We start from the raw sequence: 15,078 nt of genomic DNA, 5'->3' as shown, positions 1-15,078 counted from the left end.
AGAGAGGCTCCAAGGTGGCCCTGCTGCTCTCACCCCTTCATCCCCAGAGTTAAACTCAGATGTGTGCTCTTTCCTGTCCCTCACCTCAACCCAGCCTACCTTCTACTCAGCCCTTTGTCCTTACCATCTCATTTTGGATCTCACGGTTAGGTCAAGTCCAGCTTCCTCTGCAAAGCGGGCCTTGAGTGCTTTGTCCCTTTCTATCCTCCTTTTGCTGAGATTATGGTCTTATTAATCAGGGGCTGGTATAATCTGGACTAACTGCTAGTGGAACATTTTATGGCTTCTTTTTTTCCCAATCTTTAGCCAGATAGCTGGGGCACAGGAGTTCTGGATTTTTCCAGAGTTAGGCCACTGGTCAGGGAAGGGAGGTGAGTGGCTCTCATCCCAGTCTTCCTCAACTGACATGAGTCTCTCAGCCAGCCTAAGGTCCTGGGCAACTAGGATCCCTAAACTTTGCCAGGCCACTTGTCACTGGCTTCAAGCTCCAAAGACCCCTCCCTGTCCCTACCCATCACCATGAACCCCTTCCTACTGGTGCAGACCCAAACGCTCCTGAGTTTGGTACCAAGTTTTCACTTTTGTCACATGAGTATAAATACAATGAAAAGCAAACTCCCCTCCCCCAACTCCGAGGTCTAAGAAAAGTCAACTTCCTTCTGGAAGAACAAGACCAATAGGAAAAAGCTTCCAGACCACATCTCAACTGGCTGACAGCCCCAGGGTTCTGCCAGCTCCTGGGGCTCCCTTCCTTTACCCATTCCTGAGTTGTTCAGTGCCAGCTTTCTCAGACCTTTTGTGACTGAAAAAAAAATGTTTTTTTTTTTTGTTTTTTTTTTGTTTTTTGTTTTTTGCAGAATCAAGCTAACACATGCCTGAGGTTGTCTCTCCCTTGCTTAAAACACAGCCCCTCTCTATTTTATTTGGAGACTAGATCTCTTCAGCTTCCATTAGACTGCTTCTAAAATCAACCTTCAACATCACAGTTGTATAAAGATTTTTAAAACTGCCTGAAAAGATACTGTCTAAAACATAAAACGTCTGTAATATTGATGACAGGAGAGTAAGGCAGACAGCAAAGACACATGGCCCTACATTTAGGTTTCTTTCACCCATTACATTCTCACAACTTTCTTAGCTCCTGAGCTCCCTTTACCTTTTGGCTCCACTAAATCACAACTGATTTTGAATATAAGAAAACAAGCTTGTCTCTGAGACAAGTTTAACATACTTGCCTTCTTAAGTTTCTAATCCAATCCCAAGAAAATGCTCCAGTTCTGTATAATTAACCCTGTTGTGTTTGCCATTTGTAGTCAGCAGGCTGATCCTGTCCTAATCTTTATATATTTTTTATGGCCTCTCGTGGCCTCATGAATACCTTTCAAACAAGTAACTGTGGTCAGCAACTCAAGAGAGAGTTAGGAGCCAGGAGTCACTAAGAACAGTGGGTTTTCTGGAAGGTCTGGGTTTCCAGGGTTTGCCTCCTGCTCTAGGGGGACCTCATCCTGCAAAGTAGTCCTTTGTCTTTCTGGCATCTTTAATTCTGTCTCCTTTGAGTTCTTCCCTGCACAATCTATAAATATCCCCTAAGTTCCTCCCACTTTAAAACAAAACAACACCAAAAATCCTCTCAGCCCTGCATTCCCACCCCCTCATCTTGTGTCATGGCTCTTTTTCTTTCAGTCTTTGCCTCCTCAGCAAAATTTCCCGAAAGCACTGCCTGTACTTCCTCTGGCCAAAACCCACTCAATGCCAGCTCCCTGCTGAGCCCCCACCTCCAACCTGGCATCAGGGGTCCTCCTGGGCCAACCCCCTGATTTCCTAACCTCAGATTAGGAACCCTTCTGAGAACTTTTCCCCTGTAATGTTTGTTTTTATTTACTTTCAAGCTTTATTGACTTTCAAAAGGAGAATAAAGTAAGAATAGTGAATGTCTTCAACTAGAATTTAAATTATCTTGCCTAGAACATTACTTTCTCTTTCTTTAAAACTATTAAGAGCCGGGCATAGTGATTCATACCTGTAACTCCAGCACTTGGAGTTGCTAAAGTAGTAGGATCTTGAGTTCAAGCCCAGCCTGGGCCATGCCGCAAATCCTTGTCTCAACAAACAGGGAGAAAAAAAAAATCCAGAAAGAATTCTACCTAGTAGCAGATAGACTAGAACCTTGTCTGATAAGCCACCTCATTTGTGACCAGAGGAGGGGAGTACTATTTTCTAATGATCAAAGCTCACACCTTGCAAATTTATATGCCATCTTACAAGAGATTGGTAAATTGAAAATGCTGTCTGGTAGAAAAACGAACAAATTCTGCCCCATACAAACACGTTACCAATGCCAACTGTAACTCCAAAGGTCACTTTTCTGGGACCAAAGGTCGTTATCGAAGCTTCCATCAGAATTAGCCTTAGTTCAGCATTCTGTCTTTCATCGAATGACTGTGGGCAGCCTAGCAATCTCAGAGTATCTGTGCTTTTGAGTTGAATGCACTTTTCTTCCATAGCATTTCAAACCCATGCACTTTACACTGACATTTTGAAGATGGGAATCTTGAAGGAGGTCAGCTTTTGCTTGGAAGTCAGTGAGGCCTTGGGAGTTAAGTGATTTTGCTAAATAACCGTTGTAAAAGTCTGTAGCCAACAATCCTACACTGCAAGAGACCTGCTGAGGACCCTGCTACTTACTGACCTTGTTACTAGCACCACTTTGGGTCACCCTACGCGGGATGCGGGGGAGATAAGAGCTGCTGGGAAAGGGAAGGGTCTGTTCTACCTCAAGCTTTCAGTCCCATAGTGGTGTCAAAGACTGCAAGCCATGCTTAGAGCAGGAGGCCTAACAGAACGACAGAAGCCTGGATCGCGGAGCAACCAACAGCCGAGAGACCCAGACGCCAACTCCAGGCCGGGGCGGGGCGACAGTGGAGCCTCCAGTGGAAAAACAATTCTCTTCAGCCTAAGGGGAAGGACCGCGGGTAGCCGTGGGGGGGGATGGGGGCGGAGACAGGGGGCGGTGCGTCTGTCAGGAAAGCCAATCGCCTGGCTCCTGGTCCACGATGTGGGCCGGTCAGCAGTTCCTCCTCTCACGTCTCCGGAATACCACGCCTGCGCAGACATTACCGCTGTGGCTCCCTGCGCGTGCGCGTCCCGGCACTCCCGTGAGGCACTGCGGCGCGCGCGGTTGGTTGCTGCAAAGGGCGCCGGCGGGGCCCGCCTGAGGTAATGGGCTCGCGTTGGTGGCTGGCGAGGCCGCCGCTACCCTTCTACAGCCAGCTTGAGGCACCGATAGAGGTCGCTGGGCTCGGGCGTGGGGTGCGCTGGGAGGCTGAGGCTTCGTGCGGGGCCGGGGGTGGGGCTGCTTGGTGAGGCTGGGGTTGGTACCTGTTTTTCGGATGCTGCGGATAAAACCCAGGGCCTCAGTCATACTAGGCAAGCGTTAAAGCTGAACTATACCACCATCTTTTAAAAACAGCAATTCGGTGGGTATCCTAAGTGTCACAACTGGATACCCCGAAACAAACAAAACCCAGGCAGTAGATTTTGCTACAGGAGTGCCAAATGTGATTCTAAGGCCTGCCACTGCCACTGACATTCTTTTGGCCCAAGTCGTGGATCAAAGGGCGCTGGTTGAAAAATAAAATAAATACTTTTTACTTGAAGACTGCTGGGTACTTTGAAACTTGTCAACTTGTACTGGTTTTCTCTGCATTAGGCTGGTTTGAACCTGATGAATGCTGATTGAGGTAAATATTAGTTGATTCTATCTCAAAAAGATTGCCATGTGTCTCGTTTCTATTTACTAACTAGAAACGACAGGAAATAAACAACTATTTCACAAAATGTAGTGTATTTTAGGTAATTTCATCACTGAAATAAATCAGCATTTTAATGTTGTATCTTCATTAATTAGATTCCTCATTGTTGTAGTGTCCTAAGCAACTCCCCCAATACTCATGATTTGCTTTATTTTCCTCAGATACTGCACCTGCATCTGCCTTTCACTTAAGTAGTTTCCTGATGTCATCTTATAAAGTTATCTGTGTATTTAAATTGTGTTTGCCTTGCGGTCTAATAATTGTTTTCTCCCCCCCCCAGGAAAGCACATTATAGATTGTATTTTTTCCCCCTTCTTCCATGGACTTAGTGTAAACATATTTTTGTTTGAACTTAGTTTTTTAAAATCATTACCATAGATTCATATCAAATATTAAAAAATCAGAGGTGGTTAAACCATGAGTTGTGGAAATGAGTTTGTGGAAACATTGAAAAAAATTGGTTATCCCAAAGCTGATATTCTTAATGGAGAAGATTTTGACTGGCTGTTTGAGGCTGTTGAAGATGAGTCATTTTTGAAATGGTTTTGTGGAAACATGAATGAACAGAATGTATTGTCTGAACAAGAATTGGAAGCCTTCAGCACTCTTCAACAATCAGGCAAGCCCGTCCTAGAGGGAACAGCATTGGATGAAGTTCTCAGAACCTGTAAAACTTTTGATTTGAAGACACCTATACTGGATGACAAAGAGATACAGAAATTAGAGGATGAGGTTCAAACTCTGCAGAAGTTAAATAACTTAAAAATTCAGCAACGAAATAAATACCAGTTAATGGCTTCCGAAACTAACTACAAGTCTCTGACATTAAATGCTAAGCAAGAAGAAGCCGCTAAGAAGCTGAAACAAAAGCAAGGATTCCTAAATGCTGTGAATACTAAGCTCAGTAATGAACTTCAAGTTCTTACTGATGGAATTAATAATTTGATGATATTCTTCAAAAATTCTAATTTAGGTCAAGGGACAAATCCAATGGTGTTTTTATCTCAGTTTTCATTGGGAAAATATATAAGCCAAGAAGAGCAGAGCACAGAAGCCTTAACCTTATATACCAAAAAGCAATTCTTTCAGGGTATTCATGAAGTAGTTGAAAGTTCAAATGAAGAAAATTTTCAGCTTTTAGATATACAAACACCATCTATTTGTGATAATGAAGAAATTCTTGGGGAGAGACGACTGGAGATGGCTAGACTGCAGATAGCATACATCTGTGCCCAACAACAGATCATATACTTGAAAGCGAGTAATTTGAGCATGGAGTCAAGTATAAAATGGGCAGAAGAGAATCTTCATAGCCTAACCAGCGAGGTAAACATAAGAAATAAGACTGAAATCATATTGTAATTGTTAGAAATACAGGGTTTAATATTGTTACTACTTTTGAAAAGGGGGAATCTGATTTTAATTTTATATTTTCTCAGTACTTATTTGTAGTATGTGTTTCACACAAGTATATGATTAATCATATTACTAGGATTTAATAGTTTTATCCTTGGTCATATTACCTGGTTAATTTTTGAACAGAAATACTTTAGTATGTATTATGAATTGGAAATTGTGTCATTTCAAATACAGGTTAAGCCGGGTTTTCTGTGTTATGATATATGCTAGAGAGACTACTTGCTTGATTATGGGTATTTTGAAGATGGTGTTAATGAAGTCAAAAGCCCAGGATTCAGTGGAATGAACCTCTTTACTTGTTGAAAATATGTACATATATTGTAGTTGTTTACCTGCACTCTTCAGAAGCTTGCTTTCTTGTACCATTAGATAGGTGAATTTAAAAATGTAGAGTTTTCTGAATCAGAATTAAATTAGTTACTACAACAGACAAAAATTTTGAAATAATGAAAGAAGTCTGGTAAATCTGTGTGCTATAATCAGCTGATGGGCTAAGAAAATAGCTATTGAGATAATTTTAAGAAAAACTAAAATCTTCATTTATTATAATGAGTAATATGCTGATAAAGTTATAATTAAGATAATGATGAAATCTCCTAGTTTGTTAACCATTTTTGTGTACGTATGTTGTGTAAAAGCACTGAAGTTCAGTAGTTCATACTGGCTTTTCTCTTGACTTAATCTATATTTTTCCTTTTAAAACAATTTTTTGTCTAGTAAGTTAGTTTTTACTCATTGAGTATATTAACTGACCACCTAAAACAAAAGTGAAAATTTTAAAATAAAAGTTTAAACCTACCTTTTAAAATGTTACTGCTTTTTTTTCTATAGGGTATTGTTAAAGAAAATTTGGATGCTAAAATTTCTAGTTTGAACAGTGAGATTCTAAAACTTGAAGAACAAATCACTCATATAAAAGAGAAAATTTTGCCTGCTGTGGTAAAAGAGAATGCACAGTTATTGAACATGCCGGTTGTAAAGGGAGATTTTAATCTGCAGATTGCTAAACAAGATTATTATACAGCAAAACAAGAGTTAGTTTTAAGTCAGTTGATAAAGCAGAAGGCATCATTTGAGCTTGTACAGCTATCATATGAAATTGAGTTGAGAAGACATTGGGATACATATCGGCAACTTGAAAATTTGGTTCAACAACTTAGGCAAAGAAACATGGTGCTCTGCCAGCAGTTAACAAGGCTAACAGGTCTACCGGCATCTGAGCGGTTAAGCTCAAGGACTCCCATCAACACTAAGGATTATTCTGCTCATAGGTATGTACGTGTCATTGCTTCCTTAGTATTTTTTCTTTTATTTGTGTGAAGTACTAGAGAGTTGGAACAGAAATTTTGAAGGTTTAAAAATATTGTTTGTACTCAGATTTGGCCTTTCTGCTTTTCTTTATCTTTTAAATTTTTTGTTTCCTTTCTGTTCTTGTTAGGTCTGAATGTAGCCACTTTAGAGCTGAAGTCAGTGAGTTGGGGGAATAAACTGATAAAATACTTTACTCCCAGGTAGATACCATTATTTAGATACTTTATTTTAGATTTGGGACAGGAAATTTGAATACAGCTTTGTATCATAGGTATTGCTGGTCATGGTACTGATTATATCTTGTATCATGTATACAGGTGTCATTATATCAGTATCATGGTACTGATTGTAGTCGTAGGACAGGAAGACTATTTCCCTATCTGGGGAAGTAGACCACTAGAAATGAAATCTAGCCTTTCCTGAATATCTAAGCAATTGATGACACCAAGATACTGCAATTAGAAGGCTAAAGTAGAATATTTCAAGTCTGTACTCTGCTGTTGTGGTGGCTCATATCTGTAATCCCATGAGAAGGCTGGGGCAGAAATCTAAATTTGAGGTCTTCATGGGCTATAAAATGAAAATGTTCAGCAAACACTTGTGTTTTAAATCCTGTGTGGTGATGGGATTATATCTTTAATTTCACTTTCTGGAAGCTGGAGAAGGAGAATCCTGATTTTGAGGTCAGCTTGGGCTACATAGCAAGAATTCTAGGACAGCCTGAGCCGCACAATGAGACTTTGTATTTTAAAGAAAGAACGAACTGGCAAGGAGACAGGACTGGGGAGATAGCTCAGTCACTGAAGTGCTTGTGTACAAGCTTGAAAACCTGAAATTGATTCCCCAGAAACTACATAAAAGCCAGGTGCAGGGCCACGTTTCTGTTGCCTTTTCACTGGAGAGGTAGAGGAGGAAGGATTCCTAGTGCCTGCTGGCCAGCCGGTCTCACAGAATAGGTGAGTTCCAGGTTTGTGAGAGACTTTGTTAAAAAGTGAGGCAGAGAGTGGTTGAAGAAGACCCTCAACACCAACCCCTGCCCTCCCTATGTGCATGTGCAAACATACATACAAATTTTGTATGCTAGTCCTCATTTTTCTATAGGATCAGAATAACATACTTTGGCTTTTAATCCCAGCACAGGGGAGGCAGAGGCAGGTGGATCTCTGAGTTTGTAGCCAGCCTGGTCTCCAGAGGGAGTTCTAGGACAGACAGGACTATCCAGAGAAACCCTCTGTCAAAAAACTCAAAAAAAAAAAAAGAAAGACAACAAAAAATAACATAGTCTAAATCATTTTGTTTCGTATTAGTAAAATGAGTGACTTAGAATTTCCTCATTGTTTTAATTTTAGGGGTTACCATCTACATCATGATCATGATCTATGTGAATGTGACATTGGGTAATTGAGTATTTATAGCCCCCAGGATTATAATGGGCCGCTTTGAACTTCAACCAGTTTTATAGTCTGTTAAGATTTGTGTGTGTGAAGAGAGAAAGCAAGTTATGTATATTATGACTAAAAGACCATGTCTTTTTATGAGACTGCTTTAGATTTTTTTTTTTTTTTTTTTTGTCCTGTAGGCTGGTGGATTTTTTTTCCCCATTAAGTACAACGTTAAAATGGTCTTGTTAATTAGCAGGATTTTTACCAATGCTGAACAAATTAAAATATAAAGTGTTAATGGCTATTCATATAGCTATTAATTGTTTGAATTTTACAGTATTTACATTTTTAGTTTTTCTCTTTTTTGGTTTTTTGTTTTGTTTTCAAGTCAGGGTTTCTCTGTGTCACTTTGGCTGTCCTGGACTCACTCTGTAGACTAGGCTGGTCTCCAACTCACAGAGTCTTTCTGCCCCTGCCTCCTGAGTGCTGGGATTGCAGTCATGTGCCACCATGCCCAGTTTAGTTTTTCTGTTTTAATCCCACCACATTCTTGTGAAATAGGCATTAAAGATTGATTTTAACTACATCATTGTTGCTGCTGCTTGGGACGTGTCACTGAAGCTCACTTTGAAATAAATTAATGGCAACTAAGAATCAAGGTGAAGTTTATACTGAAAATATGGAAGATGGAAAAGCTGGAAACTCAGATGTTTCTTTTAAAGAATTATTTTCTTGTTTCTTTTTCTTTTCTTTCTTTTCTTTCTTTCTTTCTTTCTTTCTTTCTTTTTTTTTTTTTTTTTTTTTTAATGAGAATAGTGTCTTGCTAGCCTTGAATTTGCTATATAGCTAAGATGAGCCCTGAGCCTATCATTCACCTGCCTTAGCTTCCTGAGTGCTGGGATGACAGGGTTGTAACACATACTTAAAAGTCAGATATTTCTCTTTTGAAATAGTATTATACTTGAGACAGTTTCAATTGCTCAGTATTAGAAACACATATATTACTACTTTTCAGTAGTTACTTAGCTCTCACTGTCTGTGACCCAGTATGGTGGGTTATAATTTTGAAAACAACTGACCTGAACATTTTTCTCTTTAATTTTAATTTTTGTATTTTAGGCTTTATCAACTTTTAGAGGGAGACAATAAGAAAAAAGAATTGTTTATAACCCATGAACACCTGGAGGAAGTAGCTGAGAAATTGAAACAAGATGTTTCTCTAACACAAGATCAGTTGACTGTATCTACTGAAGAGCGTTTTTTCTTTCTGTCTAAACTGAATAATGATGTGGACATGCTTTGTGATGCTTTGTACCATGGAGGGAATCAGCTATTGCTTTGTGATCAGGTGAGTGTTTACTTAGAAATTTAAAATGCTTTAAAAATTATGTTTATTGTAAGGGCTGGAGAGCTGACTTGGTAGTTAGGAACACTTGCTGCTATTGTAAAGGACTTATGTTGCATTCCTAGTACCCATATGGTGGCTCACAACCATCTGTGACTCTAGTTCTATTGGTTCTGATGTCCTGCTTTGTTGGTTCCAGGCACACATGTGGTATACATGCATACATCTAAGCAAAAATACTTTTTCAAATTAAAAAAAATAATAACTTTAAAAAATAATGTTTCTTAGAAAATATCATGAAGAAAAGATTACCCTAACCCATTACACTAATATAAAATTTACTTATTTAGAGAGACAGGGTCTTGCCATGTAGCTATGCTAGTCTCCAATCAAAATCTCCCAGGTACTAGAAGTGTAGGCATATGCCACCATATAAAAACCTTATGATTTTTTTAAACTCCATATATATATGTGTGTGTGTATGTGTATATATGTATGTATATATATAATTTATATATATTTAGATAAATAATGTTGATGCAGTGTTAAGGAAAAAAACTTTTAGCAAATAGAGGATTGCCTTTCTCTCTTTAAAATTTTCTACATACTAGGGAAAGACTTCATTATTAAGGTACAATCCCAGCCTTCTTTTTGAAACAGGTCTCATTATGTGCTCAAGGTGACCCTAAACTTATTTTGTGGCTCAGGCTGGCCCTAAGCTTGCAATCTTCCTCCTTTTTCTTCCAGAGTGCTAAAATTACAAATGTGTTTCTCAGAGACTAGCATTTGCTTGTTTTCATTTCATTTCCTTTATTTTTATTTTATTTTATTTTATTTTATTTTATTTTATTTTATTTTATTTTATTTTATTTTATTTTTTATTTTAAAGACTGGGGCTCACTGTGTGTTCCTGGCTCAACTGTTACTCACTGTGTAAATCAGGCCAGCCTCAAGCTCACCGAGATTTGTCTGCCTCTGTATTCTCAGTGCTGGGATTAAAGGTGTGTGCCACAATACTCGGCATGTACTTGTTTCTTAACATTATTTTTGAAAATCATCTATATAGACACATATTAATTTTCTCCTTCATATAATTACTGTTCCATTATATAAAATTTCATAATTACTTGTTTGACAGATGTTTAAATAATTTTTAGTTTTCTGTGGTTAGTCTTTATGTTAGTTACTTATACATACTTTTATGTAGACCAAATACCTAACAGAAGCAACTTAAAGTGGAAAAGATTATTGGCTCATGATTTCAGAGAGTTTAATTCATGATCATGTGGCCCCATGTGCTTAGACAGAATATCATAGTGGCAGAGGTTCTCATTTTGAGGTCAGAAAACTCTCTCACACACATCTTCACTAGAAGGGATCTTTTAGATGTAGGTAGACATTTTTTCATATTACTCTTTTTAAAAATTACACCTGTTCATTTGTGTGTGATGTGGGTGCATGTGTGCCATGGTGCACAATTGAAATAAAGACAGTTTGTAGTAGTTGGTTTTCTTCTTTCTTCCATATGGTCCCAGGGATTGAACTCAGGTTGTCAGGCTTAACTGTAGGTGCCATTATCTACTGAGCCATCACTCTAGCCCATCATTGTGTTACTCTTGAGCATATTTTAAAAGGAGAAAATAAGCCAATTACAATGTGTAGGCTACTCCTAGAGCCTCACATTTAATTCTGAGTTGCTCTAAGTTGACTTCGTTATCTACACTGTACATCAAGAATATTGGAGAAAGCTTTGTTTTATTTGAAATAGAGTCTCACCATGTAGTCCTTACTGGTCTGGAACTTGCTATATAGACTATGTAGCAGTCTTCTTGCCTTTGCCTCCAAGTGGCAGGATTATAGGTCTGAGTCACCATCTTCATCTGGAAAATATTTTAAGAGTGCTTGGCCATCAGCATCTACCACATGATGGTCTCTATTATAAGATGCATTTTCATTTCAGATAGTTGAGATCTGAAAAAGAATGCATTGTAGAATCCTGAAAATAAAAAGCTTGCTGTTTGGTATCCGTTGCACTTGTTTTTAAACTCTTACTTTATTTGGGGTATTTATGCTTTTACCTCCCTTTAACCCTAGGTAAGAGAAGGTTAATGGGGAGAGGGCTGCAGACCCCTTCACTTCGCCCTGCCGTTTTAGGTTGATGGATTCTTTAGGGGCTATACCAATCTTCATCAACAGCAAATGCAGCAAGCAGCCTCCTCTAAGTCACTGTATTGAAAGTTTCTGTCCAGCTGTCTCCTCCAAGCTGCCACAAGGACAGTCTGGTCTCTCCAAACGCCACACCTTCTCTTTCTGGGCTCTGGTATTTAAATCCCTCAGAGTCCTAGACCATGCCCCTCTCTATGCTGCACTAGGAAGGCTGTTGCAACTGGCAAATACCATGTCCGGCAGGAGGCAATTATCAGTTGTGTACAAACTCAAGCCCAAACTAAACTCCCATATTAATGTTTTTTACTGCCTCATCAGTATATAAAAAGTCAGGTCAGGCTGTGCCTTAATCCTACCACTTGGGAGGCAGAAGGAGGCAGAGCTATGTGAGTTCAAGACCAGCATTGCCTATATAGTTCCAGGACAGCCAGAACTACAGAATGAGACTCTGTCCACAAAACAAACAAACCAAAAAACCAAAAAAAGGAAATTTAAAAAGTCAAGTCATTTTTATTAGTTAGGTTGAACATTTTTATAGTAGATGCTGTCGTAATATTTATTTTAGTACCATAAAGCATTATGATTTAATTAAAATTAAAGTTTATTAGTGTACCAAATTTTTGTTTACCAGAATTTTCTTAGAGAACATTAAAAGTACACAATAATGTCAGAATTACCTGTTTTCTTAAAAATGTAGTTTTAGAAGTACTAGTCTGAAATTAGCATATGTGACAGGTCTAAAAACAGTCATTTTTAAAAATTTGCACATTAGAATCACCAGGGAGTAGAATATTGAAATGCTGACTCGTGGGTCTGCTGCAGAGATTGAATAATTTAGCGTGAATTGAGGCCCAGGAATTAATTGTGTTTTCACAACAAGCACCCAGCTGCTTGTGGGCCAGGCCCAGACGCTCTGGAATGTTGGCGGTAGTTAGAGCTATAGACTTAGTGAGAATTTCTGCTAATGACTGGCTACAGTTTTGAAGACTAGAATGCTTGATTGGACAACTGTTGAGAATTGTTAAAATCCTTTAAATGCCAACAGGAAGAAAATAAAATTTATTACACATTAAGGCTTTAGAAAATGTCTTGAGTTCTTAAGCAGAAGAATTACATATGTTAGCGTGGTTTTCATTGAGTGTTCTGTGTAATTCTATTTTACAAGATAAAAAAAGAGAAAAGATTTTCTTTGAGACAGGTTTGGTTTTTGTTTTCTTTTAAGGTTAAAGAAAAGCACCATGCCATTGTGGATTTTTATTGTCAATGTGATTATATAATACAGTCAAATAACCTACCATTTCTACAGACCTCAGGACCACTGTGGTCCTTTGTGTCTTTTAGCCAATGTGGGTGCAAATGTTGGTGGTCTGGCTGATGTTCTAAAATCCACCTTGCAGATATTTCTAGTTCCTCAGAGATGTGAATAAACCATCTACGCACCCAGCTGAGACTCACCAATGATAGTGAGTTTAATTGTGATAGCTAACAGGATTTGAATGAGAGGCTAATTAAGGAGCATGGACAACTAATTTACTAGAGTCTCCTTCCCAACTGTTAACTGCCTGTATATCCTCTGAGAAGGACAGGAGGCAGAGCTTCCTGAGTAACTTCCATAACAAGGCGTTTGTGTGTCCAAACTGAAGTAATAGTTTTTTTGTTAGACTTCACTTCAAGGCTTTTTCTGCATTTATATGTATCAGGCCCAGAGTAAGCAACAATAAAGTTTGATTAATTATATAATATAATAAAACTTCCAGGAAAAAGATTTTGTTCATTTTTTTGTGTCAGTAGTTACAAACAGTGCTTGATGCAAGGTAGGCATTCAATAATATTTTTTTAATTATATAAATACACAGAACAGATCAGGTACACTTCAGGAAGTAAGAGTTTGCATTGAGTCATTCAGAATTACCTATTAGATGTTATCACAGTTAATTTTATGTCGACTATAAGTCTGATGGAAACCTATTTGCTTACTTGCTTGTTTGTTTGACATAGGGTCTCATGCTGCAGTACAGACTAGTGTGAACCTCGTTGTGTATCCCAGTCTGACCTCAGACTTAGAGCTGTCCTGCCTCAACTTTCCTGCTGCTGGGATTACACACATGAGCACATGCCCAACCTGTTAAGGGTTATCTTTTTTCTTTTCAAAAATTTCATTGCATTTATCTTTGTGTGTAGAGATCAGAGGACAGTTGGGAGTCTGTTGTTTTCTTCAAACGTAGCTTTGGGGGATCAATTGGGTTATCAGGTCTGATAACGAGTACCTTTATCTACTGAGCCATTTCTTCAGCCCAGTGATTTTTAATTACAGGTTTTTGTTTTGTTTTTCTTTAGTTGTTTTTTTTTTTTTTAAAGACAGTATGTCACTATATAGCCTTGGCTGGCTTGGAATTAACTGTGTGTAGATCAGGCTGGCCTAGAACTCAGATCTTCCTGTCTCTGTCTCCCAAGTGTACCACCACTCCAGACTCATAGCTTTTTATTATGAGGAGTTATTAAATCATTGAATTTCCTTTCAAATAATATTTTAAATTTCTAGCTGGTGTTAGGAATAAAGTTCTTGAAATAAAAGTGTTTTTTTTTTTTCCCCCTCTTTTTAGGAGTTAATGGAGCACTTTCATCAAGTTGAATCTCAGCTGAATAAATTAAATCATCTCCTTACTGATATTCTTGCTGATGTGAAGACAAAAAGAAAAGTTTTAGCAACAAATAAATTGGATCAAGTGGGAAGAGAATTATATGTATATTTTTTTAAAGATGAAGACTATCTAAAAGATATTGTGGAAAATTTAGAAAACCAGTCAAAGATTAAGGCTTCTGGTCTTAAAGATTGAAGATTTTTAAAAATGGAGTTCTTATATGCCTACTATGTTTTCATTTTTAAGTATCAGGAGACTATATCTAATAAATGCTACTAATTTTTCTCACATATTTTGTTTGTAGGGAGGGATGTGTGTGTTTGTGTGTGGTTTTATACGGTAGTGTGTATCATATTGGATATGAGAACACCTTGCAGGAGTTGGTGTTATCCTTCTCCCATGAGAGCTCTGGGAATGGAAATCAGGTTATCAGTGTTGGTAGCAGTGACTAATCCATCTCAGCAGCCTCAGTGCTGGAGCAATGGCTCAGCGGTTAAGAGCACTGGGTCGGAGATCCAGAGTTTGATTCCTGGCAACCACATAGATGGTCTGTACTGGGATCTGATAGCTTCTTCTGGCATGCAGGTATACATTCAGATAGAGCACTCAAATATAAAGTAAATAAATCTTTAAAGAAAACAGAACAATTTAATAGATTCAAAGTCAAGTTGACTTCCCTAATTGGAAATTTTTAAATGCTCCAAAATCTGAAACTTATAAACAACTGGGATGATTTCACAAGTGAAAAATTCTACATCTGATCTTACATGACAGGGCAGAGTCACAGAACAGATTATAAAACTACCCTCAGTCTTATTTGTAGAAAATTTGAAATATAAATGAATTTCACATTTCAACTTGGGTTCTATCCCTAAGATAACTAATTTATATGTACAAAAATTAAAATATTTGGTCCCGCCCATTTGAGAGAGGGAATATTCAGTGTGTATCAGTTTGGTTTTTAACCCATGTAACCATTGTTCAGAGTAGAGGTGCTGAGC

General features: G+C 38.2%; 1 protein-coding gene across 1 annotated transcript; it reads left to right on the top strand.

Moving 5' to 3' along the window:
• The first annotated feature begins 3,163 nt into the window (after positions 1 to 3,163).
• On the top strand, positions 3,164 to 14,369 carry Haus3 (HAUS augmin like complex subunit 3). The gene is made up of 5 exons (XM_055624250.1): positions 3,164 to 3,216; positions 4,093 to 5,138; positions 6,063 to 6,502; positions 9,044 to 9,272; positions 14,039 to 14,369. Exons 2-5 carry the CDS (start codon positions 4,230 to 4,232, stop codon positions 14,270 to 14,272), a joined length of 1,812 nt encoding a protein of 603 aa, XP_055480225.1. The 5' UTR covers positions 3,164 to 3,216; positions 4,093 to 4,229; the 3' UTR covers positions 14,273 to 14,369.
• Positions 14,370 to 15,078: the final 709 nt, after the last annotated feature.

This window comes from Psammomys obesus, unplaced genomic scaffold (assembly GCF_907164565.1).
Source record: "Psammomys obesus unplaced genomic scaffold, mPsaObe1.curated_primary_1811, whole genome shotgun sequence".
NCBI lineage: Eukaryota > Metazoa > Chordata > Mammalia > Rodentia > Muridae > Psammomys > Psammomys obesus.
The sequence above is the reverse complement of the archived record's forward strand: the minus strand, read 5'-3'. Positions and strand labels throughout refer to the sequence as shown.